Genomic DNA, 27,861 nt, shown 5'->3' with positions numbered 1-27,861 from the left:
TTTGCAGGGGTATTTAACGACATCTACCAGTCTAGGTTCACATCGCTCAGCCAGTCCACTAATGTGTGCAATTGTGCCACTTCATTACCAGCGGATATGACGTAATCACACCGATGACAACAATCCAACGCAGTGTAATTTAACCACCAGCAGATGGTCTATAAAACCCAACATAAAATAAGAACCGACAAAGTAGCATTAGATAGAACATCTAAAAGTCACAAACAGCTCTAGTGGTCCGATACAATCATCTTTAGTACCAGAAATGGAAGGAGACAATAACACGAACACCAAAAAAAAAGCACATATTTGGATTTCTGCTATTCCTGAAATCTAAACAACAGGTATTGGCCTAAGCAAAGATCCCTCTCCATTTCCCTCCAAGCCCCATCTGCCTTCATCAGGGATATCAACTTCATGGTCACTTGATAATCCCGGGGACATATGAACATACGCCGGGCAATTCCCCCTCCGAAAGAGACTATGAGTGCAACTGTGGTTCAATGCTGTTGCTCTCAAATGGGCGCAAAGATAGTCGCTCTAAGGGCTCATCTTATTCTGCCATTATGCGATCCAACTGAAATGATGTGTTACAGAAGGCATGGGTCAAAAAGGCATTTCATGAGACGCCGTAAAGGCAATCCAGTGCATTTGTGTTGACACTGACAGTAAAATGCCCCGGCACACACAGAGCCATTCGTTTAGTCTTTAGGTAATTTTCCATGAAATAATAAGGAACGAAAACAATAATCAAAAAACACATTCCAGGGAAATAAAAGCCCTTGTGACAGTGATTGTCTATTCAAAAACGTTAAACCAAAAAAGGCCAAAAGAAAATATTGCTTGAAAACTGCCCAATAAAAATAGCAAACATTACTCTTTAGCTGTTCAAATGGATCGGAGATGACCACCGAGACGTGGAGATACGAGCTAATGGATGTTTAAGTTCACCAGCTCCAAGAAATACTCCTTTAGTGAGTTTGTTAAAACCACAAAGCTGATGGCCGCTTCAACCTACAAAAAAAACAAAAAAAAAAGCGTCACGAGTGCCTAAAAACCCAAACTGATCGCTCCCTTTCAATAATTAGGCCTTCTGAATTTGGAAATCTTTCCCAAAAAAACACTGTTAAATAGATGGGAAATAAATTGAAATGGCTTGTTCATTTATGTGCTCAGATATATGAAGCTTTGATGAGGTGTTGTTGGCAGATATTACTAGGAAAGCCTTCATCTAGAACTAAACAAGGCCTCAGTCAGTCCCTATCCTACAGTAGTTCTCCAAAGAGAGAACCAGAGGCCAACGGACCCTGGGTGAAGATGAAGGAGCTGCTAAACGAGTTGACGAGGTATATCAAGATCTATTGTCTTTCTCTATACAGTACAGTTCATCTCAAATAAATAATTTATAGCCATAATAGTGTTGATCAACTTTGGTCATAAGTTATATGCTTCGAAACCGTCTAGCTTAACAAACACTTATTTAGCATCTTTAAAAACACGACGTCAGCATCGAGAACAAATCAATGTTGCGACGCTGACCCGAACATTGCTCTCCTTTGGAAGGAGACGTGCTAACGTGCTCAGCAGCATTACCAAATTAGTTTAAAATGCCAAACAATTCTAGGCCGTACATTTAAAGTACACTATGGAAATAACATCTTTATGACCTTTTTCCTAATTTCGGATTGTACTGTAGTACACAAGCATTGCACTCTTAATCAAAGTTTTCTATTTTTCCCTTGTGTGGTTCCTTCATAAAAATTCTAGGTTAACGGACAATTAAAAAGAAAAAAAAAAGAAAATAGAATTTAAAAGAACAAATAAACAAACTCTTTGATCATTATTTTGGGAAGGCTGTATGTTCCTCTACAAGGTCACCACAACTAAACATGATATGACTTATATATCGAGTGATATGAAGAGAAAGACAGGTGAGGATGCAGAGATCTCCATGCTCTTAGATGTCGGTTGTATAATTATGTCGGCATGGCTTTAAAGGGTTAAATGGTTTAGAGATGGCCAGATTGCTAGTGTTTATTTTGGATGCCACACTTCATCCGAGTGACCTTGTAGAACAATCGGCCTCTACATATCAAGCACTACCGGGAGATGGAGGAATCTAATTGCATATTAGGTTTGACTGCACCTCAAGAGAAGAACAAACACTCACACGCACGGACACACTCACACACATACACAGAACAGACATGTGGGTGGGTGCTCTCCTGGTCCTCTGGGCCATGTTAAAGGGAGCCCCCCCCCCCCTGGTGGTGATGATGGTGATAGCAGCTGACTGAGGGGGGCCACGATGACCTCACTCAGACAGACACCCGTCCAGCCCAACCGGCGCGCCGTGCCGGTCTTTGACGTAGCCGTTGTGGAGGCCGTTGCTCGGCAAGGGGGCGCAGGCGGCGGTGATGCCGCAGTGCTTCAGCAAGTTGAGACCCGTGGAGGGGGAGACGGTGGGAGAAGGGCAGGAGCTGGAGGAAGGGTCCCGCTGGGGGAAAGGCTTCATGGTAGAGAGGATCAGAGCCAGGCAGTCAGCCACGTCCTTGTTGGGAGCGCAGGCCAGGGCCGGGGTATGGCCTGATGGACAGATGACACATTCACATCAGACCGGCGACGATTCCTCGACCAAATCGTTTTCTCAAAAAATTCCAGATGCAAGTGCTTTGCATGAAGGGTTTGTTGCACTTTTGGCAACACCAAGCGTTAAAAGTGATATGTCAATGTGCTGTTTAGAGCCCGTTTACTGCCCCAAATTGGGCGATCTGAAACCATGCTGTGTTGTGGAAAATGATCACAAAACCCTCATGCTCAACGTACACAAAAATATCCAAACCGCAACTCCCTTTCAGGCAACACTTTATCTAATCGGCCTGGATGAGCTGTAATGGCTAACCAAGCGCCGACAGGCCTCACCTTCCTCATCCACAGCCAGCACAGTGGCTCCTCTGCTCAGCAGTGCCTGCACCACCGTAGCCAGGCCGTTACGTGCTGCAAGATGGAGGGGCCTGCAAGGGAATGTGGGAAAGAGTGTGAGGAACAGGTGGCAGATTGACTACAATAAAAACAGGTTAAGAAGACAAAGTCTTTAAGGGGCGGATGTAGACAGATGACAAACATGGCCGACAGTTTTAAAATGCCCTTTTTCTTGTAGATAGCTTGAAAGTATTGCGAACTTTCTCACATTTGCAGAGCGCTGTTGGTGGCATTTATGAGTGTTGGACTGTGGATTTCCCCCAGAATCAGCAGGGCACACATCTCGTGGGCCTGATGGACAAAACGAAAATAAAAATGAAACGTGTACATACTACTTGTTGTATCTCATTACATTCAGGTGTTAATACTTATTGGACCTTGCTGCAGGCCAGGTGCAGGGCAGTATTGTTGTTCTCATCCAGCAGTGTCAGGTCGGCCTTGGCCCGGTGAAGGAGGATGGCTAAGGGGAAAGCAAGACCGTTATTTCAGACTAACCAGAGTGTGACGAGTAACAGTGCCACGTATCGGCACATAAGAAACCCACAAGAATAACGGGTCAAAGACTTACCCACGGTGCCACTGTGTCCCTTGTCGGCAGCTACCATTAGAGCGGAGCATCCACTGTTGTCCACTGCGTTGATCTCGGTACCGTGGCGGAGCACCAGCTGAAGTCCCGCCACGTCCTCCGCAAATGCAGCGGCGTGCAGTGGGGTCCTACGGGCGCAGACAGAGACAGTCCAAACAATTACTCCACGATCAGTGCTATGGCTCCAGGGGCTGCGGCAGTGCAACACGCGAGGCCTTCACGGCAAATTACTTGATTGTTTTTGAAGGGTTTTCCACTATAATCTTTTCTTTTATATTTAGTGTCTTTCTGATTAGACTTATATTAATATTCTGTCTGAAAAGCTTTGCAGAATGATATTCATTTGCGCTGATGTCACTCAAATACACAGCACCGAGCAACAAAATGGGACCCATTCTGAATGTTTACAACTAAAACTGAAATATCTGACTTATGTTGTTTTTACATCACAACCGTATAGACATTTCTCCATCAATCGAGCGTTAATACCTTCACATTATATAGTGCTTAGACCTGCGTTATCATTAAAAAAAGATGACATTTCTGCATTCTCACCTTCCTTTGGCATCTCTGGTGTTAATCATGTGGACTCCGGCAGACTCCAGCAGCCTCTCTGCAGCACCGCTGTGTCCATTCATCCTAAAAGCAAGACCGGAGTTAAAACCAGACCTACTCGTTGTGTGGTTTCTTTAAAGACATTAGTTTTGACATGATGAGACATGTGGCGAAAGCCCAAGCTGGATACTCACAGAGCACAGTGCAGGGGCGTGAAAGGATTTCCCTCTTCATGGATACATGTTTTAAATTCAAGTAAAACCTCCAAACAGTCTTCATGCCCTAAGAAGAAACACACCCAGCATTGTAGACAACAGATGTGACAGTGACTCATTGCGACATTTAGGGATTAACCATTTGAAGTCGATCAAACCAAGCCAACCTTTGTAAGCAGCCCAGTGTAACGGGGTGTATTGTTTGTTGTCCAGCAGTTTGTCTTGGTGGTCTGTTGCCATGGCGGCCTGCACCATACTGGCCAGGATCTCCGTATGGCCTCTGGATGCGGCGTAGTGCAACGGTGTCCTACCCTGCACGTCCCGACACAGTGCGGACGCCTTGTGCTCCAGCAGGGCTGTCACACAGTCATCGTGGCCCAACACCGCCTGAACACAGACCAGAAAAAGGAGATGAGACCATCTCCATTGATACAAACAACTTGGACTGAGAAAAGTAACAATTACGTTAGACATTATAAATTGTGGACATCCTTTCCTCCTCTTACACCTTTTGATCACAGCAGCATGTATAAGATTTAAGCTACTTTCCTGGACAGAGATCTTGCCTTCCTAGATCGGTCTCAATGTTATTTAATAGATCACATTTGAAAAAAGTACCCCAAATAGCCACCCAATTGCCTGAGCACTGTTGCTTTCATCTTAATGACCGCTTGACAGATTGTGAGAGTAAGACTAAAAAAAAAAAAAATGGGGATTAAAACATCAATCCACTGCTGGATGCCAGCTGAACTTTTTCAAATAGATTCACATTTAAAAGCCGGAATTAACTAATGACTTCACCATTGACACCTTAAAGCGCTTCCCTTAAATTCCTAAAAGTCACAACCGAAGTCTTGAATGAGTCAATGTGGTGCAGCATGTTTGTCGACCTACCCCTCTGTGCAAAGATGTGCTACCCCTCTTGTCCTTGGCATCTGGCAAGGCATCCTTCTCCAACAGGTAGTGGACACAGTCAGTGTGACCTCCCAGAACAGCCAGCATCAAAGGGGTCCTGGAGGGGACAGAAGGAACAATTTATGCGGATTGGTTTGATTTGCTCTAGAGATTAAACCGTTTAGAATAGCTGAATATACAAACTGGAGCAGTGCTTTTCAAAGAAAACAACTCACTGGCCAAATTTGTCTGCAACATTGGTGAGATCTCCTTCCTCCCCATAATCAATCATCATGCGCAGGCAGTCTGAGTGACCGTTGGAGGCTGGTATGAAAGACACCACGGGAGATAATTAAAACACCCGTTCTCTGTAACTTACAAATGGTGACCATTAAGGCTGGCAACGGTGAGCTATATCGTTACATGGGAAATCTTCTGTATACCTGCAACATGAATCGGAGTCCACATGAGGCGGTTGTCATTGAGGAGACAGGAGGCTCCCTGAGCCAAGAGTACCTCCACGCAGCGGGCGTAGCCTTTCTGTGCAGCCAAGTAGAGCACAGAACGCCCCGCGGCGTCCTGCATGTCCACATAGGCTGCAGTCTCTGTCAGCACGCGCAGCGCCTGCCAGTGGCCCTTATCAGCCTGAGGGAGCAGAGGAGGCCGGTCACAACTTTGCATGTAGTCAGCATGAAGAGGTTGACAATAACCGGTTTAAACCAGAATTGATTAAGTGAGAAACACTCACAGCAAGATGCAGAGGACTGACTGGAATACTGCTCTCTATGTCTCCTAGTGCATTAAAGGACATCTCCAGGAGCTGAGAAATAGACCAATTGGATTTTTTATTTAATTAGATGAGGAGATAAATAAGCACCGTACACAAATATAAATCGAAAGCTGCACGTGAACGTGTTTTCATCATGCACAGCCTACAAAAAGGATCCCATTCATTAATGGTATTTGGCTAAACAACACGACTGGAAAAACATTTCACTCTATGGAGAAAATAATTGTGTAAATTGTAAATCTATTACATCTGCTTAAGTGGAATACCAGCATGAGCACATTTAACATGGGACATTTTGGGTTGTTATTAATACATGTGCAAAGTAAACTTGTGAAATGATTTCAGATAAAAAAAAAACATAAAAACTCACCAGCTCCAGGTTCTGTTTGTTGCCATGGTAAGCTGCATAGTGAACAGCACTGTAACCCTTCGAGTTGACCATCGATGGATCGGCACCGTTGTCCAAAAGATGCTCCAAGCAGCTGAAATTAGAGATGACCAAAATGTGCAGAGAGGGGATAAAGCATAGAGCGGGTCCCATCAGTAACTTTAAAAAGTTGTTGGCACGCAATTATATGGCAACTTGCATAAACATAATATAGTATAGCTGTCAAAATTAACGCGATAATCTATCAAATCATTATGGTCGGGATTAATGCTAAAAAATATACTACTTATAGTTACTATTACTGAAAGAACGTTTGGGAAACGTTCTGGCTAAATGCCGAGAGATTGTTGGCACTTTAAACACAGCCGTCAAATGATGTTGTGGAGGAGAGTTGAGCGCAAAATGCACGAGGACAACAGGAAGAGTCGCTTGTTCAAGATGTTCCACCCGGTGGAATTCTGCCTTGGAGATGATCAAATGTATTTAGTCGTTTGCTTAAAAAAAAAATACAACTAAACAGTGTCTAAAATACACGTTTTCTAAAGTGGTTACTTGTTCATTTATAAGATTTAGTCCTTCGAAGAAATACGGGCTTTTCTAAAATGAGAGATTAATTGTCGTTTTTTAAAATCTTTTTAAATATTGACAGCCCTACAATTTATGAATGAAATTGTGACATGTATACTACTTATCATGTGTATGTTGGGTATGCTTTGCAGGATAAATATGTTTAAGTACCTTAAATAGATGCCTGTGTGCATGAATGTTAATGCAATAACGGTTGAAAAAGATACTGTGTTTCCATGGCAACCGATACTGAGCCTTTACAACCATTCCGTTGAGTGAATTTTAGGAACAAATATTTTCTAATAACAAATTTTCTATGTTTATTCAATTTTAAGCCCTGATCACATTTTTCAGGTTTCAGTGAAGAAGGAAGGAAATCAAACTCACAAGTACGACTCCTTCGCCTCATCCTCGTCATTCTGATGGTTCCCAGAAAAATGACGATCAACTCTGAAAATCATAAGAAATGCTATGATCCAATAAACCTTCTTGTATTTCAGTATAACAAATCATTGCAAAACCATTTCTTAGCGTGTTGTGGAGATGGTTAGACTGCTATCTAACAGAAAATGTATGATACTCAAAAGTGAATGCAAATCAACTAGGAAATCAAACATTCAGTAGACATATGAGCAAAAAAGCTGAGAAAGATTGTGGTTAAATTTCACGTGACCGGGCTGCAGCACGACAGTTTGACACAGAAGGAGAGAGAACCTGCTGAAGGCTTGGGAGGCGGCAGAGTAGTGCAGGGGAGTACAGCCAGTCTGGTCAGGTTCGTTGACCTCAGCGCCGGCGCTCACCAGGGTCACAGTGCACTGGTACCTCCCATTAGCAGCCGCATAGTGCAACGGGGTCCTAAAAAGGGAGAGAACAATCAGTCAGAATAGTTACTTTAATTACTGTCACAGCAGCACCAAGTTAACACATTAAACACAGAGGAGGAGAAACTCACCTTCCCATTATGTCCCTCTTATTCAAGTCGGTACCGCTACTCAAGAGCAAGTTCAGACATTCAACATTTCTGTAAAGGAAAAAAGGATCGTGGAAAAGGAAATCAAGTTAGGGATTAAATGAAACGTGCTACCACAACATTATGGGTCATTGTAACACGACAAAGCAGATACAGCATCTTACCCTCCGGAGGCAGCAGCGTGTAGACAGGTCCTTCCGAAGTTGTCAGGGGTGTTTATGTCAAACCCGGCGGAAAGTACATGCTCCTTACTCATGGATGAAACTATACTGTACAGCTGACCTGTGGGGTAATGAGGTGACACGATGTCGGTAACTACGGCGTCAAAGCGCATTTCACGCAGGGAGATTTTGTTTGCAAATATGTGTGGAACGAAGACGAACCTGAGGAGAGTAACTTGCGACAACAGTCTGAAAACCCGTACAGCACCGCTAAGTGCAAGGGAAACATTCCACTGATTCCACGCCTGGGAATGACAAAACCACACGAACAGAATATTACACACCAAACAGTCATTGTGGAAAATGGAAACGAAGGATGCAATTAAGTTACTAATTTGTTATTTAATCTAAATGCAGATCTAAAACATAAGAAAATCTATCGAATTAACAGGAATTATAATTTAAGTAAAACTTTTAATTAACGCAGCAATACATTTGTTAATTTGTGTAATATCGGATATATTGGTGCATTTCTACATGTAACCCTATTTATAACAAACTTCCTAATTGGTGCCAAACAATACTTAATGTGTAATAAAGGCTTTACTGTGCACAATTAAACCCATCTGGAACACAACTTGAGGCTTCTTCCTGTACCTGGCCGTGTCTGCTCCGTTGGTCATGAGAGTGCTGATCAGCAGTTCGTGGCCGTACTTAGCAGCAACGTGGAGAGGAGTATTGCCATACTTATCCACACAATCAATTTCCCCACCTGGTGTTAACAAGGGAAGAGGGTTTATGCTAAAGACTCTTCGGGATAAACATCTCAGAAATCAGTCAGGCGGCACAGTCATCTTTACCGTTTTGGATGAGGATCTGAGAGCGTGTGAAGCGTCCATGAATGGCTGCCATGTGCAGGGGGCTCTTCCCTTCTTTGCTCTAATAAAAAAAGAATGATTCATTATCTTGAGTTTAGTTCGTAGGAATTACAATTCACAGATTTTGGGAGCAAGCCTCAGACAGCCGCTACAATCAAGGATCGAGGCCAGGATCCCGAAGGAGCATCTCAAACTTACAACTTAGCATGAATGTTTTGACAAGTTCTATGCAAGTTCTGTGCTTCTGCACATTAAAGTAGCTTCCACCCTGTCGGCTATTCACACATAGGAATATGATACAGTTTAAATGAGACCAGCCTCACTTGAACACATGTTAAGGAAATGTTCTTATTTCCAGCAGCTTGATACGTGTGAGATACAATGTTCCAGCACAGCACTTTTTTAACATTTTTTTTTTTAAATCTCCTATTTTGAAATAGACTTTAAAATCTAGGACGATGACCAATGACCATGACATGTGGTGCAGTACCACATCTTAACATTTCATTATCAACACGTCATGAACAGCAGGGAAAGTAAATGTCATTTCCATTTGAGACACATCTCATACCTGCTGGTTGACATCTGCCCCGTTGTTGACCAGCAACTCCAGACAGAGGGCACCGTTGGTGGAGACCGCAGCCAGGTGCAGAGGGGTGAAGCCGCACTTGTTTGGCTGATTAACATTAGCTCCATGGTTCACCAGCTCAGTAGCCACGGCCTCCTGTCCCGTGTAGCAAGCCACATGAAGCGCAGTGTTTCCGAAGCAATTGGGCTCATCAATCTGACGGCAAAACAAAAAACACCAGAAGTCAGTGTGCTTGAAACGCAGGAGTCCTACAAATCATTAAATAGTGGGACATTTCAGCAGGTAATAAAAGACTATCAATTTAACTATGTGACAGTTAATGGGCAGACAGCAATGCAGCGTAATCTGGCTAAATATAAAAAGCGTTTTATGACAACTTTATCACTACATATAAACCAAATCGCTCACCTCTGTCCCCATCCTCAGTAGGTACTTTACAATTTCAAGGTGACCACTTGCAGCTGCAGCATGGAGAGGTGTGTATCCCTGCTTATCCTTGCAGCTCTTGTCGGCACTACGGGAAACCAGCAACTTCACAATCTCTGAATGCCCTACGAGAAACACAAAAAAGGGAGACAACAATGTAGCATTATCTTTAACACAAATCATACTCAAATTGGAGGATTCAGAGCAATCACGCCACTAACAGAGTGGTCAATCGCTGATTGTTGTGTGTCTTTTACTTGGCGACATGATCAGACATTGTTTGAGTGAAACATGCCATGAACAATAGAAGCTTTTATCGCTATTCAACTATGAAAAAGTGCGCTGTGTGCAGAATTGGCAAGAGAGCGAAACTTGCTTACCCAAGTAAGCAGCACAGTGGATGGGCTGTCTTTCCTTCTTATCGATGGCACTCAGGTTGGCCCCTTTGTTCAGCAGTAGCTTCACCATCTGCAATAAATACAATTTTTAGGAAAACACAGGCTCTTGAGAAAAAAAATATCAAAATAGGGAGCCAATAACGCATGACTTGCCTCCTGGAACCCGCTCTGAGCTGCGTGGTGCAAGGCCGTTCTGCCAGTGCGATCTGCCATGTTCAGGTTGCTCAGCTGGGTCAGCAGGGCCTCTGCGCAGCGAGTGGCCCGGTTGGCAGTAGCCACATGCAGCGGTGTCTGCCAGAACTTGTCTCGCGCATTTGCCTCTGCTCCGCGCCTCAGCAGCAGACCCACTGCCCTCTGGGGGGGGGGGGGGGGGGGGGGGGGCAGGAAACCATCACAAGAGCTCAGAGCATATATTTGGATCTGCGGTTTGCTAGATTTCCTCCAGTCAGCACAGTATTTTGGTGCATACATGTAAATAAGTTATAAAGACATTGTGGGTTAATACATATTGGGATTAGAGGATTATGCCACCTGGCAGAAGATACAAGTTTATTGGTTACCTCATTCCTGGAAGCAGCTGCCCGGTGCAACGGTGTCAACCATACATGGTCTTTAGCATTTACAGTGGCACCTGGCAACCAAAAAAATAACGCAATTTAGAAGGTGGAATGAGCAACAACAAAACAAAAAAAATGCATGGTAAATTGGCAATGTTATGTTTGTTGGAGTGGTTGAGAAGAATTTGAGCATGCACCACACAGTATTTACGCAGAAGACTCAAAATGAACTCAAAGCCAAATATCACTGATGCATTTAGCTGTTCACTCACCTGATTCAATGAGGAGGTCCAATATATGGACGTCACCCACACAGGCAGCAGCATGAAGTGGTGTGCGGCGCTCTTGGTCCTGTGGGGATTAAATCCATTAAAAAGGGAATATGAGATTCAATCTTCAAGGATATGGGTAGCATGGCCAAAGTCCTTCGTTATGATAACCCGTTTGCATTGCAACTGCGGACAGATTATACATACCAGTGCATTGACATCCTCCTGTTTGTGCAATAATAGTTGAACTTCTTCAGCATTACGATTGAAGATGGCCTGTACCAGAGGAGGCTGCAAAACAGAAATAGCTGCTCAGTTACGTAGGATAGCACAACCATAACGTTGACTCGGAGCGACGATTCGTTACATTTTCTCTGCGCCATATTGAGTGTAATGGCTTAATGGCATATCGTGATGTTACATGTTGTATTCGCAGTAGCGTTGGGTACCGAATGCGATTCTTGTTTCTTTCCAAGAAATACACTGAGCCCTGGCTGAGGCCTGCAGGCCCTTGTCTATCGATTTACGTCAGCTAGCTAAAGCTGCTATGTAGCTAATTCTGCTACTCGGCCCAGAGAAGGGCCGAGACATGAGCAGCAACAGCCTTCGTGTTGACGTATGTATGCCGAACAGAATAGCAAATCACCGGTGATTGTTGCGATATGCACCTAAATAAGCACGCACGGCCAAGAAGCCATAAATGAAACGACCTGCTCCGCGGATAAGACGTAGCAAGCTGCGCACATGAACTGGGCTCCTCCAGCAAATAGACTGCGCCACAGCATAAACACGGGAGCGCTTTCTTTCGTCGTTACCTGGTCTGCAATGTTATGTACTCCCATCTCCCAAACTCAGCCAGGACGGAGCTCCTTCATGAGGATAAAACTTGGAGGTATATTGCGGTGCGCTACTGTATCCACTTTTCAGACTACACCCATAGTTAGTTACAAACAGAAATGCGGTCTTGATCTGTCACTGTTGTTGTCTGCATCCGATGTCTGCTTTGCGATACAGGCTACGACTGTGCTGGTCCGCCTACAGGCGTGGCGGTCTGTCTCCTCCCGCTTGAGAGCAATGGCGCCATCGTGCGAAAGGCAGCAGCGGTCCTTTTTAACACAGAACGGAGGTTACAACATGGAGGGCACTGACGTCTGGTCCGTCTGCGAGGTCAAGCGAAACGTTTAGGGTCGGCTGGTTCGGCACAGCAAAGACTGTAGTCGAAGCTCTGAAACCCGGTTGCTACGGATCATATTTTGTTGGTGATTTTTGAGAAAATAATTTGGACGCGTTTTATCTATCTGTTTTGTAGATGCCCTTCGCCTCTGTTGTCATGGAGATCTACCACCATGATAGTCGTCAATATAGTCGTCTAATAATAATCATTGATGATATTATCAATTATGGTAATACTTCGCATTACCTTTCTGAATAGAACACTTTTTTAACGTTTGAAAAAAAGAAAAAAAGTACATATATTGGGTATTGCTAGAATCGATTTATAAATTCATTAATGAAATTATGGTTTGGAGTGTATATGTTTAACATGATTTGACGTTAAATACACACCTTAAATCCCATTAAAACATGACCCTCCAACACAGTGGGAGGCAGCATTTCGAGCCAGGCTCGTTTGGCTCAACAGGAGATCAGCAGACCAGACCGGCGTTTCATTTCGCCGCAGAAGGTCGTTCACAGCTGGGAGTTATTTAGCACTATTTGCAACCGAAACCAGACCCACAGATTATATTGTATTGAACGTTTATAACTCTAAGTGCGTAGTGATGTGACTATTGCTGGAAAAAAACCCAGAGGGACGCGGGTGTCGGTCGCGTTTAGCCACTCGGGCTCGTTATGAAACATTGCTAGCGAACGTTGGCTAACGTGGCTAACGTTAGCAGCTAACGGACGTTAAGGAAGCTGCCGTTGGTTACGCTGACAGCTCTAAAAGCGGCTGGAGACGTTGCTGAGGTGACCTCACACAACCAGCCGGTAAACGCCAACCAGTTATTCGGGGCATTAGTAATAGTAACTTAGTATAGCTACGTTGGCGCTAATACACCCGTACTACGCAGGGTGTTTGAAGCGGACATTTGAAGCCTTCTGCCTTGGTCTTTTTCGACCAGACCCATTGCTCAGCTTCTCGGACCCAGGATCTGTGCTCGTTAAACTGAGTGGCTGACTTGATGGCAGCCACGGCCGGTGCCCGGCGGTTACCCATGGGCGTACGGACATTCAGTGACCTCCTCCACGTCGCCTGCGTGGGCACACCTCGCTCGTGTCGCCCAGGGGTGCTTAGAGGATGCCTGCGACAGAACATTAGGTAAGCTTGCCGCGGAAACTCAGCGGGTCGTACCAAGCTCAGTCAGTCAGTTAGCTAGCTAGCAATCTTTAGCATCGAAGAGTGGAGAGATTACAAGCCAAGTTAACGTTAAATTAACTTTGTCGGGGTTGTATGTATGTTTTCTTTAAAGTTAGGCCATTCTTAATTATGGCAAGCACTGGGATTCCTAGGAGGTCTCCCAGTTCATGCTTGATAATTCCTATTACATAACATTACGTATTCTATTACGTAACACCTAAACCTAGTTAACGTTCGCTAGCTATATGTTGTGTGGTTGTAGAGTTGGACACTTGTAAACTTGTGTGTTACAAGATTTGAGTAATGTAAGATTTATTTTAATTTTAAGTACAAACAACAAAAGAAGTCTTTATCTATGGCAGCAGTATTAATGCAAAAGCAACTAATGATAATTTCGGGATATTCTGAAGGCAGTATCGCTATTCTCAGTAAGTAGTGATGCAATAGTCATGACACATTTTCTTAGAATGTACAGATTACCTACTGGAACATCTAGTAGGTGGTGGTTGTCAAATGACATTGCGTTTTACTATCCACACAAGAGGCCCAACTCAGAAAATACCAGCACACCGAAAGCTTCCACCACCTCCTGGTTGACCCTATTGTGTGTTGTCATTGCCCTTAGCATCTGGTAAAGGGACCATACTGTCATGTTGTGGACTGTGCCTGTCGCAGGTGGCACTCTTTTCCAGAATGTGGCTCACAGAAAAATCTTTCGCTTACCTTTTTTAGACACTTGTCGTCATGCGGCATTTTGATGACAAGAACTCCCAAAGTGCTTTGCCTTCAAGACTGGGACACAATGACAGCTGCTCCTCCTCACAGCCGAAACTTCATCAGTTTCACCAACAAAAGGAAGGAGTACTCCGAGCGTAGGATACTTGGGTAATTCTCCAATATGTGCGACAAATAACTCACTTTTGTGTTGTTTTTTCTTCCTTTTTTTTAAAACCTCAACCGTCCAATGTGTTTTTTCTCAGCTTTTCTATGCAGGAAATGCATGATGTGGTGGCCAATGTTGACGAATACAAGCACTTTGTGCCCTGGTGTAAGAAGTCCCAGACCATCATGAAAAGAGCAGGCCACTCCAAAGCCCAAATTGAGGTCGGATTTCCTCCAGTGGTGGAAAGATACACGTCTATGATCACCTGTGTCCGGCCCCATCTAGTCAAAGTAAGTGTCAGTTCTGTAAATCATTGTATACCCAGCATGTCTATGGATTATGTATATTCTATAGGGCTACTATGTGAATGCAACTATGTTAAAATATTAGCACTTGACGAAAAGCAAAGCTGTCTTAGACACACAATAGTTATTAGTTTAAGCAGGTCATTTTTGTGATGCCAACAGCTACTTAATATCTATGTCTAATCAGAGATTTTTTTTCTGGGGGATTTTAGGCGGTGTGTACGGATGGAAAGCTATTCAATCACTTGGAGACGATATGGCGCTTTAGTCCTGGTATTCCTGGTTACCCTCGCACCTGCACGGTAGACTTTTCTGTAAGTAGCCCGCAGCTGGCTTCCTTTGATGCTCAATACCATTCTCAAGTCTGTACGGTACATCAGCAGATAATTACTTAGCTGAGGGAACCAGCTAGCCGGCCGGAGATGTCCAAACGACTCGTTAGGGTTTTTCGACTGGATGTGCTGTTTCCGGGGTCTCCTCTCCGTGGCGAGACACCAGGAATTCACTGTTTTTGTGGAAGCTTCACATCAGTGAAGTGTACGAGAAAGCAAATACATATTTCCCAAAGGGTTTGAGCTATAGCCGTTCAAACTATTGTATATTCGCCACATTTTACAGCATGCCTACTCCGTGTCATATACTAAAGAGATCATTTTTTTTCTGTCTAACAGATATCCTTTGAGTTCCGCTCTTTGCTGCACTCCCAGTTAGCCACCATGTTCTTCGACGAGGTCGTAAAGCAGAATGTCGCGGCGTTCGAGCGGCGGGCCGGTAAGCTCTACGGCCCAGAGACTCGTATCCCGCGAGAGCTGATGTTTCACGAGGTGCATCAGACGTGATCTCAGGAGCTCTATGTTCTCATCTGACCTTAAACCATACCAACTGTTTATTCCCTTTATCGACACAAACCTGCATGATGCTTCTTATTCTGCCGCCGCCTCAGGTCTGCAGCGCCACATAGACATTCAACTGTAGTAAGCTCTATATTGGAATTCCCGCATCAACACATTCTTGTTTATCTCCTCTGTGTGGTAAGTCTGTCAAATTTCCTCCACTTAAAGGATGCTTGTTTATCAGAAGGAACCCCCCTTTCACCTCACTTCCATGAGAGTTACAAGCTTTCTTTGTGTGAACGCAACAGTAAATCATTGCATCATCATGTTACCAACTATTATTATTATTATTATTATTATTATAGGGCTTTTATTTTTAAATGGAAAGCACAGTGACACTGAACAAAACATGCTTTTTGTTACTTAGAAACAGGCAAAGACTTTTACTCTCACCAGGGATCAAGGCTCGTTCATCGTGATCTCAGATATAGGCTACACTGACGCAAAATACACTCTGTGTTCTCTTTTCAGTTAACTTTCGCTCCTTATACCGTAATCTTTGCCTCCAAAGTGAAGTTTTTATCTATTATTTAGATAGCAAGACAATTATTCATTTAATGCTTTTTAATTTATTCTTCAGAGTTCATTTGCATATTCTTGCTGTTTTCTTGGGGTTCAAAGGAATGTTGTGACGTTATTAAAGGGCAACATTTTTCATGGGGAAAAGTAACTTCTTCATTAGTCCGCTTTGGCCTCTATTTACTTTTTGGTTTGGGACATTTTGCGTTAATTTGGATGTTGATGTGCTGTGAAAATGGTGTTTTTGAACATTTAAACTTCCGCGGTCAACTGCCTTATTTTACAGCCAATAACAAGTAACTATTTGTTGACTAACAGAGGGAGGGAAATCTTAACTTTGTACCAACAAGTACATGTGATAAACTGAAGACGACTGAAATACTCCATATGGGATTACAAATCTTTTCCAGGTTCTCTAAATGATCTGCTTCAAAACTTGGACATGATTCAATTAATTAAAACCTGCTGTGTCAAGATTAATATATAACTCCTGCTGTTAAAGTTAGTCTCTTTGTACTTCACAGTTCACTAAAGGTCATCAGCATGATGTTCCATTTCCATCATGTATATTAAATCCGTCTGGGCTGCAGAATAAAACATTCTAGATCATTTATCACTGTCTATTGCTTTCATGGTTATTTTGCGGGGAAGTTGAGTTCCACGTGCAAATATTATGCATCGAGCCAAAAACAGCATCTACATGTTGCATTTATGCTTGACTTTTTAGTATTTCTATTTCATATGTAAGGCTTTATTCTAAAGTACCTCGACTGCATCTGCCGTTTTAAGAGTTGACCGTGTTCAAGTTGCAAAATGTCAACGGATAAGTGTGTGTGTGTGTGTGTGTGACCTTCCTCGTAATAGGCAGTGCGTTATGTCCACATCTCATACCTCAATAGGGATATTTTCAAAGCTGTATTTGTTCGAAGGCTAACGTGTTTTGTTGTCACGGTGATTGGAAATGAAGGATAATTAATCAATGCACAAAGAATGTTAAATCAGTCCAACTTTTCAAAAGATATTGGTGCTTATGTCTTTATAGATCAATTATTTTGGACCGTATTAGGTATATTAGTTGTGGTTCTCATTGTCCAATGTGGCATAATGTAAAAGTGCACTTTTCTTTTTGCTGGACATGTTCTATATTACTGTATTGTAGTTGGCAATACTGTGTAAATTAAATAATCATAAATCACATTTACATAATATATGTAATCCCCTCAGTTCTCCAGCCCCAGAGTAAAAGCAGTTGTGTGAATGAGCATCACTACAGCAGCAGTCCGCTATGTACACAATGATGGACACACCTCACCACTGGCTGGAGAGTTGCTCCCAACAGAATATATTTTGCGTTCATTAACCTTGCACCTTTTCATCGACAAGCTTAAGTCTTCTTGTAAATACTGTGTGTATTTCAGAGCTTTATTTCAATAAAAAAGTGGAATTTGTTTGCAGTGTTGTAATTTGCAGAGTAAAAGACATTTAAATGCAGCGCCGCTGAACTTTAACCGAATGGTGTGATGTCAGAGGGCAACGTGGCGCTCCAAAAAGGCAGCTGACCGGCACAAGAAACCAGAGCGGGAGGGCGGTGGTGGTATTTGGGGCAGTTATTAATAACAGTGCATAGGAGCTGGGAATTTGTAACCTCGATCTTCTTTCTTAATGTCAATTGTATTTATTTAAACTCGGGCATAGTCAATCATCTTGTCACAGAGGAAGAAAAAAATAGGGCTAAGGGCATTACAGGAACATTGATGTCTCTGGGTATTCAAAGGATTGTTTAAAAAATGCAACCATCTAACCTTTGAGCGCTTCTGTTGTGACGCAAAGTGTCTATGTTTAGACATGAAGGGCAAAACACTGACCCCAAACCAGATAAGAGTCTATTGCAATTACTCTACAGGCCCTTTTTTTTTTTAAACTAAGAAAATGAGATGCAAGAAATGTTAATAAAAACGTTTCTTTTTATTGAGTTTGCCTCAAGTTTATCTTGCCCTTATGACACATCCAACCCCAAAGTGTTTCTCTGATCCACCTGCGACGAATAACCCCAGTTATCATACAACCAGTTCTCTATGATCAAAATAACCTTATCTGCTGAACAACACAACAAAAACAAACATGCCTGAAAGAAGATGGAAGCAGAGATTCATACGCGTGAAGTACTTTGTGTGGAGGGGGGGGGGGAGTGGGATGGAATAACTTAAACTACACAGAAATGGAGTGTTGGCAAACCCAGAACCTGAGAGCAAGCTTGAACTATGCAAGTGAGACGCCTGGAGAAACAGCACCAACTAAGCCCACAGCGCAAAGCAAGAGATCATGTATGTACAAGATAGCTGCAGTTTTCCTTTGTTCATGATCACAATGTGAGACTGGATACTACATTGTTGGTAATCATTGTGGTAATAACAAGCAAGTGGTCGCACAGAGCTCATACATTCAAGCTATTTATATATATATATACCTATGTACACAACGTATAAATAAAACCACAAGATCAGACCCAAAGATTATCGTTTTATACATTGTCAACACCAAAGAAGCTCTGTAAAAAGGGACACAATCAACCTGTGGGGCGGGGGGACGGGTCCCTACAACTAAAAATTAGGAAATCTAATCAAGCAAGTGCTCATTTTGGAGTAGTTGATGTTTAAAGCGCTCTCCTGTGGGGATAAAGTCAAACACACTCAAATAAGACAGGATCTTTACAAATACAAAGCCCCCTCCCACTTACATATTCAAGCTTGCTCTTAAGGATTTATCACAGGCTGCCAAATAGAACACCCTTTGCACAAATCTTTACTGTACATTCTTTATTCTCTACCATTCAGAAGACCTTTCGAGTAGAGAAACATTAAAAACAGGAAAGCATATTAACAAAGAATAATCATTTCTATATAGACGACAGTTATTTTGATCATAGAGCCAATACAGGTCGCTAGTAAAAGAAACATAAGAACTACAAGTTGGAGAAAAAGGAGGGATCAACGATTTAAAGGGGCAGTATCTTTTAACAGATTTTCACAATCTTATCTCTCTTAACAGCGTGGTCATTTTATTGCTGGGGACCTTAATTTGTCAACTGGAGTGTTCATAAATGGGAGTGAAACACATGGATGACTGGGAGGGATGACATCTGGGAACATTGCATAGAGGAAACTAGGTGGGGCGCCTGTATTGCAGGAAGAGGGTCTTTAGCTTTAGGATATGTTCAAAAAAAAAGAGTCACTGCATTTGCCAAAAGCAGCAAAAGGTCGAGTTAGGTACTTAACTTTAGATCTTTTAACAAACGCAAAAGTAAGTGTTGATCACCTCCACAATTCCCTTTGAATGCCACTGCCTAGTCATAGTTCAGACCCAGCACCCAGTGACACACACAGGCAGTTCACAGGGGATGCTAGCAGACATATAATGGGACATAGTTTTGAGCCTAGCATTGGTTACACTTACGAGTTTTGGAGACCTTAAAAGGGAAAAACCGTCTTTTTAACTAAACACTAAATGGTGAGACGGTTAAAAAAAACAAGGCCCTTCTTGTGTGAAATGACATTAAAAGCGTACTGTCTCTTTGAAACCCATTGAATCCCTGGGGTTGGAAATGACAGGGGGGAGGGGGTGGTGTGTGTGTGTGTGTGTGTGTGTGTGGTCGGGGGGGGGGTGAACCACTTATGCCTGCCTTTTGATGTTGCCCCCTTCCTCCCACACTGACCCCCGGCTCTTTTCAGGTGCTCCTTCAGCCTGACTTGGCTCCCACCAGTGTCATCAGTCCATCTGTGCTCATGGACTTGGGGCGCTCCAAGGGGAAGCCCAGGGCTCTACTCCACACCAGCTGGGCCAGCACGCCGAGGGCCCGGGACACGCCGAACAGCACAGTGTAGTAATTCATCTCGCTCATCCCGTAGTACTGCAGACAGATGAAAGAGAGAGGGAGGGAGTCAGGGCCGTCGGTGGCCACCGTAGGCAGACTGATGCGTGATCAGCACACGCCGCTCACCTGCAACAGCACTCCGCTGTGGGCGTCTACATTGGGCCAGGGGTTCTTGGCCTTGCCCTGCTCCAGCAGCACGTTGGGCACGATCTTATAGAGCTGGGCAACCATCTTGAACATGGGGTCGTTGGGCAAGTGCTTCAGGGCAAACTCGCGCTGACAGGTGTAACGGGGGTCGGTCTTCCTCAGGACGGCATGGCCGTAACCCGGCACAACCTGCAAGGGAAAAACCACAGGCCCTCATCTTCTGAACTGTGCTGCGACGACTCGGCATCGTAACATTTTAGAAGAATCATTCGGGTGGCAAAGGAAGGGTTGGTAATCTTCAAAAACAGATTTGTCATAACTCTGTAAAAATCTGGTACAAGTTGCTGTTGCAGGATTTAATCTTGGCCAGAATGCAACAACAGATGTCTATAATCTTTGGGTATTAAAAGGTGCATCTCAGGCTGCGAAACCCTATTGCCTTCGGTGTGGACCAATAACACTTAAATGATTGGCAGTGTGGCAGATATGACCATGTCAATCCTAAAACCACTTAATATTAAACGCAAAAATGTGTTCATAATGATGTGGTACATAACACAAATAGATAGCAGCCCGTTACAATACTTGGAGAATTGGTAGAGGAGGTGGCGTCTTTACCCTTCCAGACTTGAGGGTGTTCCAGATGTAATCCCTCATCTTCTCATCGGACACCTCTCCACCCAACTCCTTCTGCAGGGCTGTCAGCCACACCAGCACCTCCTGTGAGATGCAGAATATTAAACAATTACACTCAATTAACAGTACACTGTACACTGTTGACTGACTTTTTGATATTACGTCAGCTTGTAATTCATTCCATACAAGGCAAATGTTCAGATCAGATTTGCGTGGTACAAACCTGATTAGCGAGGCCGTGCAGAGGACCAGCCAGACCGTTCATGGCGGCGCTGAAGGACAGATAGGGGTCGGACAGAGCGCTGCCCACCAGGTGGCTGGTGTGTGCGCTGACGTTGCCTCCTTCGTGGTCACTGCGACATCACAAAATAAAAGGAAAGCATTCAAATAAAAATGCAAAAAAACATGTTCGCTCAATGATTCTCATGAGTGACATTTTGTCTGAGATTAAACAGACAGTGAACAGAAAGGGACAAACTATTTGTCAGATGAAATGGGAACCCCGGCGTCTTAATGAAACTCGTTCATGTGCAGTTTAAATGTGAAATGCATTCACCTTAGATGGCACGTTGTGTTTGGTACATAGGTGTGATGCCATAACAAAGTACAGATTGTGCAACATCCAATGACGCCAGTATTTATGGCTCTACATCCTTGAACTCGCACGAGTGCCGGCCAAAGCAGGAAAGCAGTAGAGGCAGCTCCACACAAACGTCAGCGTAAATGGCCAAACGAGACCAGTCTTACTTTGGTGTGAGGTGCCTTGAGTTATTGAGGTTATCTGAACAGTGTTTAATGGTCCAAATTGAGATGTTTTTAGAGCCTAGCTCTCTTGGCTTTATCAAATGTCATTCAAGTACATCCAGAGTGCTCCATCACTCCCTACTCCTTCAAGTACCAAAGCTGCATCATACTCTGAAAGGATTGCTGGAAGGTGCACCTGTGGATGGTGAGGTAGAGCCGCATTAGCTCAGTGAACTGGGCATCGCTGTAGCCCAGCATGTTGCTAAAGTTGTGGGACCAGTCCAGGTTTGAGTCGATGGCTCCGATGCTGCTGCCTTCGCGGTACAGGTTGCGGTAGATCTTGGCAGCAATGCAGGGCAGCTTGGCAATCAAGTCCATGGAATCTTCATAAGCAAACTATGGGAACCAACACAAAACGGGACGTAGGTCAAAGAATTCACGAGTCAATATTATCTCACTTCGAACAGACATTTCCACGTGCATGTCGTGCAGCCGCTCAAAGAGGAGATTTCCTGTACGAGTGTAGAAAAGAACTCACCTCCCAGTACTTGGACTTATGGACTCCCTCAGAGTAGGCCCGCGCAAAGCTGCTCTCGCTGTTCAGAGCTGTGATTGCGGCACTGAACTGCGACATGGGGTGCAGGTTGGTGGGGAAGTTATCCAGCATGGTGACGACGTGAGAGGGAAGTGCTGCTCTCTTCGCCCACTCTTTGGACACCCAGGTCACCTGGAAGGAACAGGATCACATATTACGAGTGGGACCCTAAACACGCTGCTCTATGAACCTCATGTTAAGAATACAATTTGAGCTGAACAGGTGCAGCTAAAACGGCTGAGTAGAATAGTGAAAGGTTGGGGCCGGCTAAACGGTGAAGGCGTGTTACCCAGTGTTTCACACACACACACACACACACACACACCAGGGCAACAATAATCATGTTGGCACTAGTATCAAGTTCTTGATGTTCTGTGAACTGATCTAATATTCATGACTCTGCAGGAAAACTGTGTGTGTCCATGTATACCGGCACTGACCGATGGAGAAAATGAACAGCTGCACTGCCCGCCCTCATTAACAATCTGGCACAATCATCTATATCATCTTTGAAGCTCCGCTCACCTGCTCCTCGGTGGGCACCTGTCCTGTGACCAGCAGCCAGAAGAGGCCTTCGGGCAGCGGCTCCTCGCCTCCTGGAGCTTTAGGCAGCAGCCCCTGGCACTCTGGAATGCTGTAGCCCCGGAAACGGATGCCCTTTGTGTCGATGGAGCGAAGACAAAATGGGTAAATTATCCGGAAGCGAGTGAGCCACCAATGAAGGTGTAATTTTATGTGGTGGCCTGTTAAAGTCGGTAATTGTTCTCAAATATTTTGGGGGAATGGCTTTGGAGGCAGGCCTTAAAAGACGAGCTCTCAATCTTGTTTAGTTTCGCGACTGGAGCTATTGCTTAGGTAGTGCAGTTACAGAATGAAATGGTTTGACACGAATGCACATCATTACTAGTGTAATATGCAGCTACAATAATCAACGTCTAATGTATTTTAAAGATTACAACACAACACGCAAGTTTGAGTCATCTTCTTACTCTGACACATCATCTACTCACTGACACGGACGTTTAAGTAAACCAAAAATATAAAAACGGGTGACTCAGTGGGAGAACTCGTAGTGTTAACCCCTACGCCCCACCCTCCACTACGTGACTCATTTCACTGTTTATCCAGTTTTTTCGTTTTTTTTGTCTTTGTTCGGTAGGGGTGGGAATCTCTTGGCACCTCACGATTCGATTCCGATTCAGAGGTCAACGATTCGATTCTAAACCGGTTATCGATTCTAAACTGATAAAACGATCGTCGATGCATCTCGATTTCCTAAAGTTTGCTACTCAGAGGTTGCTAATCACTTCCTACTTTATTTGATAATTAAAGAAAATCAGATGAATTACCTTCTCTAATTTTTTATAAGAGAAAAATAAATATTTTTCACAAATATGATTTTCTATCAATGCAAGAACCAATGCAGCTTGCATTTCAACACAATATGGAAGTAGCCTATGTCTGCTACCACTGAAAGCCACAAATGAAAGCTCTCAGCTTAATTGAGACAACTAATCAAGAGAAGTGCCTTCAGAGGAGGCACTTCTCCTCATCACAGAATGGTCTTGGCCCCAAAAAGCCAAGGGCATCCAAACTATACAACCTGTACAATGCTTTGTGCCACTTTTGAGGAAAACTGACCTCATCAGGATCCAACACAGAGGTCTCGTACACCAGACCCTTCATCCCCCTCATACCTCCATAGATCTGTGGATGGAAACAGAAGCATATAGTTAATATATCTATTAATTAAATAATATTTGTTTCAACAAAGGCAAGTGTAAAAGTGTAAGAAGACTATACCAAGAGTACTATACACTGTACTATGTTGGGCCAACGGAGTAGAGGGTGCAGGCCTGATCAGTAAGATCAGTGTGTTTACTTAGTTACAGAATTAAATGGTTTGAACATCAATGTACTTTATTACTAGTGTCATACGCAGCTACAATAATCCCAATTAAAGCATTTAAAAAGATTACGACACAAAGGTTACGTAAATTTGAGTCATCTTCCACTCTGACAAAAATGTAAAAACGGGTGACTCACAACTTCACAGGGGATAACTCATAGAACACGCCCAGGTCTTCAGTCAGATTATTCTAAAATCACTATGGCAACGAGCCAGAGGTAACAGGTGTAGTGAGTGAGGGCTATTGTACCCCGATGTGCATGTATTTGCACACATAATGGGAGCAATGTGCAGTAGGGGTCTGAGTGACGCAGGAAAGCCTCCCATTGTGGACCGAGGAAGACGATCCAACAGTGATACCTGACAGTTAATAAGGCCATGAAGGCCAGGACGGATTAAGTGACGCCAACATGCCCTTGACTAATCCACATCAATGTAGACGGCCTAGATGCGCATTCCTTCATTGTCACGTTTAAACGGCAAACTCCTCGGGAGTCACTCACCATGTCAACTGAAATCTGTCCTATGTTGGTTTTGCCATATTGTTGTTTAAAGTTTTTGATCCTTGTCTGTTCCTTAGGGATGAGGTCTGCTAGAACATCCTTCAGATTCTGTAAGGAAAAAAAGACACCAACCACTGAGAATGAAATACTTTCCTTCAATGTAAGCTGGTTTAAGACTTTGTGCAAACATTTTAGTTATAGGTTTGGGTTACAAACATTTTAGTTAAATAAAATCTGTAGGCTTAACAAAGGTTAGCGTGTTTCAGAATTATTCAAGTGTCTTTTCCAAATGCCCCTTACATTACAGAATAAGAACCAGGTTATAATCTGAAGCCTCAGACCCCCCTGCAGTGGACGTAGTCTACTTACAGTTGTTGATGCGCTGGCATTTCTGGCAGCCACAAGGAAGTTGGTGGCATTCTGCGAATCAGACCACCAAATAAAAGGATTGAGTATTAATAGCACAACCATACAATCTAATAAAAACACAAAGGCTAGAGCAGCGGTTTTCTATAAATCCACTTGTGTCCAAAAAAAATGTACAAAATCAGTTTCTGTATTGTGATTGGAAGGCATTTAAATGAAATGTACTTAAAACCTGAATTGTGACTTAGAAAAAGGGAGAACAAGATAAACAATTTCCATACGCCTTTTGTTAATAAAATAATTACTTAGATCAAACATTTTTCTAAGTTATATAGAAGCTTGTGACTGTTGCTTGAACTGGGAAAAGACTATGGGGAGACGTACAAGTTTAAAAACAAGAACTACAGGCCCCGTTTATGGAAGTGTTGAGACACTAGTAATGTCATTGAAAGCGCAGTAGTAACAAGTTGAGCTTGCTTCTGCTCACCACCGAAAAAAAAGAAAAAGACACCTGTCAGCTTGGAAAAATGATCAATGGGAAAAGGGGAGGAGTTTCACAATGAGATCTCCTAGTCACAAAAAACAAAAGGTAGGATCACAAATCAGCACTCACACATACTATCCAGCTGAGAGAGAAGGTGATTACAGTAACAGCTCAGGGCCTTAAATATACAGCAGCAGTTTTACTCTGTCGCTCCCACGTCCTGTCTGGGAGGAAGGTTACAGCAGCTCAGAAGGGTGAAGGAGTCAACCCATTTAATATGAGCCATTTAAAAGCCCTGCAACTCATCTGTAAACTAAACGAACCACACTAAGCAAAAACAAATTACTTTCAACAAAAAATATCAATCAACTGAGGCAAGAAACCATGTTGACATCACCACACTGAAACACTACTGTCCTTCCTCTCAGGGCATGAATCATGTGATCTGCCTCATAAATTCAAAGATACAAAACATTCATGTGCGACTACAAAGCAGCGCACTTCTGTGCAAAGATTACAGCTGATAAAAGTGTGAGACAGTTATATCTGCATATCGCTAATTACAAGAGTGATAGTAGGACTAGGACACCTCCACCTATGTCAAGAGAGGACACCTGAATCATACTACAGCAAGTATTCCGTGTCAGAGGTCAGCAGAGTTGGACACTAGGCTTCAGTCGGCGGAAGGTTACAGTCAGCACGGGAGGCCACTGCCACTGCCTTTATCGGTGATTGGGTGACAGGGGGCTGACCTGAGCACATGAGTCCCGGTAACATCATGACATACCAGGTTAATTATTAAATCAGTTAATCACACGCTTAAAAAAAGAAAACGTGCCAACTGAGATTAAGCATTTAAAATGCTGCAGTGGGACGTCTGGATCCACACCAGACCACGGGGACCCCCGACACGGTGTTTTGATACTTTAACGTTGTGGAGATAAAGATAATTGTCTGATATCGTAAGCTGAAGGTCGACCGGGGTTGCGTTAGACGAAACAAGAGCTTAAGTGGAGTTCAATCAGAGTGTCTGAAACCAATCGACAATAGTAGTTACTTATTAACAGCAGATACACGTTCGCATCGACTTAAAGGGGGTCTAACGTTGGTCGCTGACGTTTGGTTTTAAAAAAACTATTCAGACAGGCGGTGACTAACGTTATATCAGGCCAGCCCGAGTAGCACGTTGGCTAACCACAGGCACGTTGACACACGCTAGCAACTCAAAAAGGTTATTGCTATAAAAAATCTCTATACAAGACACATCTAGAGATCGAGGAAACTCGTAAAGGCCTTTAATCCGTTTTAGGAAACTATTAGCCACAGCATTTCACAATGTGGTTGGTACGGCTAAGCTAGCTAGCTAGCTTGCGATTACCTCACTGGCCGGCTAAACCTTTGCCATTAGCTTTCGCAGATAGCATCGACAACTTTGACTTCTAATGTGGCATCCACGCCGTTCAAAGTCCACTCACCTTTGCATTGAGGAGTTTAGGGCCTAACCTACTGACAGCGAGAAAAGACATTGTGTCTGTGTCAATTAGTTATTTCCAATCGTTCTTTAAAACTAAGGAAGCCGCTGCCAGTGCACCACGGAGCTGGTTGAAGGTGCCCCTCCAGAAAGCAGAAGGTTGAAGAGGGATTCGGGCCCGCACGTAGCAGGGACGTTGATTGGACGACGGGCTGAATCAGGCACCACAGCGTATTGCTATTGGATTGGCTGGGCGGCTTTTAGGTATAAGCTGATTGGATAACGCCCCTTTCTCTTTCTATGACGATGTGTGCGCACTCGGGGTCTGTTCAAGAAGGACGTTTTATGAAGTCTCTCCACTTTCCTATCCAGTTGAAAAAAAGTAAAGCGATACTTATTGAAGCTACCCATGCAACGACCTTTAACCTAGATAATGTGACGATGATCTTCCACGACACCAAAACTAGTGCTGCCTATGTGTAGGTACGGTTCAAGGGCGTCCTGTATGTGGCTCCAATACAAGAGACTCTGAGCTTTGCTGTTGAAAATGTAGTAATCAATATCAATGGGGCACGTTCAACAAAGATATTTGGTTTTCTGAATTCAATTATACTAAAAAATAATGTTATTTATGCTTTTTTTATTACCCCTTTCCAGTTTTCGTAGATTGCATGTATGTATGAATTATACTAAATTGTATTATTTTTGGCATTCTTATATCAGTGTTCATGATCTTTGTAGGCGTATAAAGGCTTAATAGCTGATATTTGTTCTGAATGCCACAACTTTACTTTCGCAGAGTTCAAAGTCAGTAGTTACCAAGTGTGAGCAAATGGAAGGATTTTTAAATGGCTATGTTTCACAATCATGAAGTGTAAAAGAACCCATCCATATTTCTGCTGTAAAACAAGATGTTAAAACGTTAACGTTGTCAATAATTGTTGGAAAATA

The 27,861-nt window shown here is 43.4% G+C and overlaps 3 protein-coding genes across 4 annotated transcripts; 1 reads left to right on the top strand and 2 right to left on the bottom strand.

The window, feature by feature from the left end:
- Positions 1-237: 237 nt before the first annotated feature.
- ankrd52a (ankyrin repeat domain 52a) lies at positions 238-12,549 on the bottom strand. Its single transcript, XM_040194137.2, has 28 exons — positions 12,041-12,549; positions 11,433-11,516; positions 11,229-11,307; positions 10,960-11,030; positions 10,553-10,753; positions 10,382-10,469; positions 9,984-10,126; positions 9,558-9,770; positions 8,969-9,047; positions 8,766-8,880; positions 8,331-8,413; positions 8,112-8,229; positions 7,930-7,998; positions 7,692-7,832; positions 7,365-7,427; positions 6,393-6,504; positions 5,981-6,052; positions 5,676-5,877; positions 5,469-5,556; positions 5,233-5,350; positions 4,506-4,725; positions 4,318-4,405; positions 4,124-4,207; positions 3,551-3,696; positions 3,360-3,442; positions 3,191-3,273; positions 2,923-3,014; positions 238-2,586 (listed from the first exon to the last, which is right to left on the bottom strand). The coding sequence occupies exons 1-28, from the start codon at positions 12,065-12,067 to the stop codon at positions 2,315-2,317; spliced, it is 3,234 nt and encodes a 1,077-aa protein (XP_040050071.2). The 5' UTR covers positions 12,068-12,549; the 3' UTR covers positions 238-2,314.
- coq10a (coenzyme Q10A) lies at positions 12,293-17,632 on the top strand. Of its 2 annotated transcripts, XM_078090056.1 has the most exons (6): positions 12,856-13,193; positions 13,349-13,545; positions 14,317-14,469; positions 14,565-14,757; positions 14,985-15,086; positions 15,444-17,632. In XM_078090056.1, exons 2-6 carry the CDS (start codon positions 13,409-13,411, stop codon positions 15,609-15,611), a joined length of 753 nt encoding a protein of 250 aa, XP_077946182.1. In that variant the 5' UTR covers positions 12,856-13,193; positions 13,349-13,408; the 3' UTR covers positions 15,612-17,632. The 2 variants fall into 2 exon arrangements, with proteins under 2 accessions (XP_040050075.2, XP_077946182.1); XM_040194141.2 differs by having other exon boundaries at positions 12,293-13,545.
- Positions 17,633-18,130: 498 nt separating this feature from the next.
- cs (citrate synthase) lies at positions 18,131-27,246 on the bottom strand. Its single transcript, XM_040194139.2, has 11 exons — positions 26,915-27,246; positions 24,959-25,009; positions 24,590-24,697; positions 23,819-23,884; positions 22,703-22,834; positions 22,121-22,309; positions 21,779-21,978; positions 21,062-21,191; positions 20,821-20,922; positions 20,182-20,391; positions 18,131-20,091 (listed from the first exon to the last, which is right to left on the bottom strand). The coding sequence occupies exons 1-11, from the start codon at positions 26,963-26,965 to the stop codon at positions 19,921-19,923; spliced, it is 1,410 nt and encodes a 469-aa protein (XP_040050073.2). The 5' UTR covers positions 26,966-27,246; the 3' UTR covers positions 18,131-19,920.
- Positions 27,247-27,861: the final 615 nt, after the last annotated feature.

This window comes from Gasterosteus aculeatus, chromosome 2 (genome assembly GCF_964276395.1).
Source record: "Gasterosteus aculeatus chromosome 2, fGasAcu3.hap1.1, whole genome shotgun sequence".
Lineage (NCBI taxonomy): Eukaryota > Metazoa > Chordata > Actinopteri > Perciformes > Gasterosteidae > Gasterosteus > Gasterosteus aculeatus.
The sequence above is the reverse complement of the archived record's forward strand: the minus strand, read 5'-3'. Positions and strand labels throughout refer to the sequence as shown.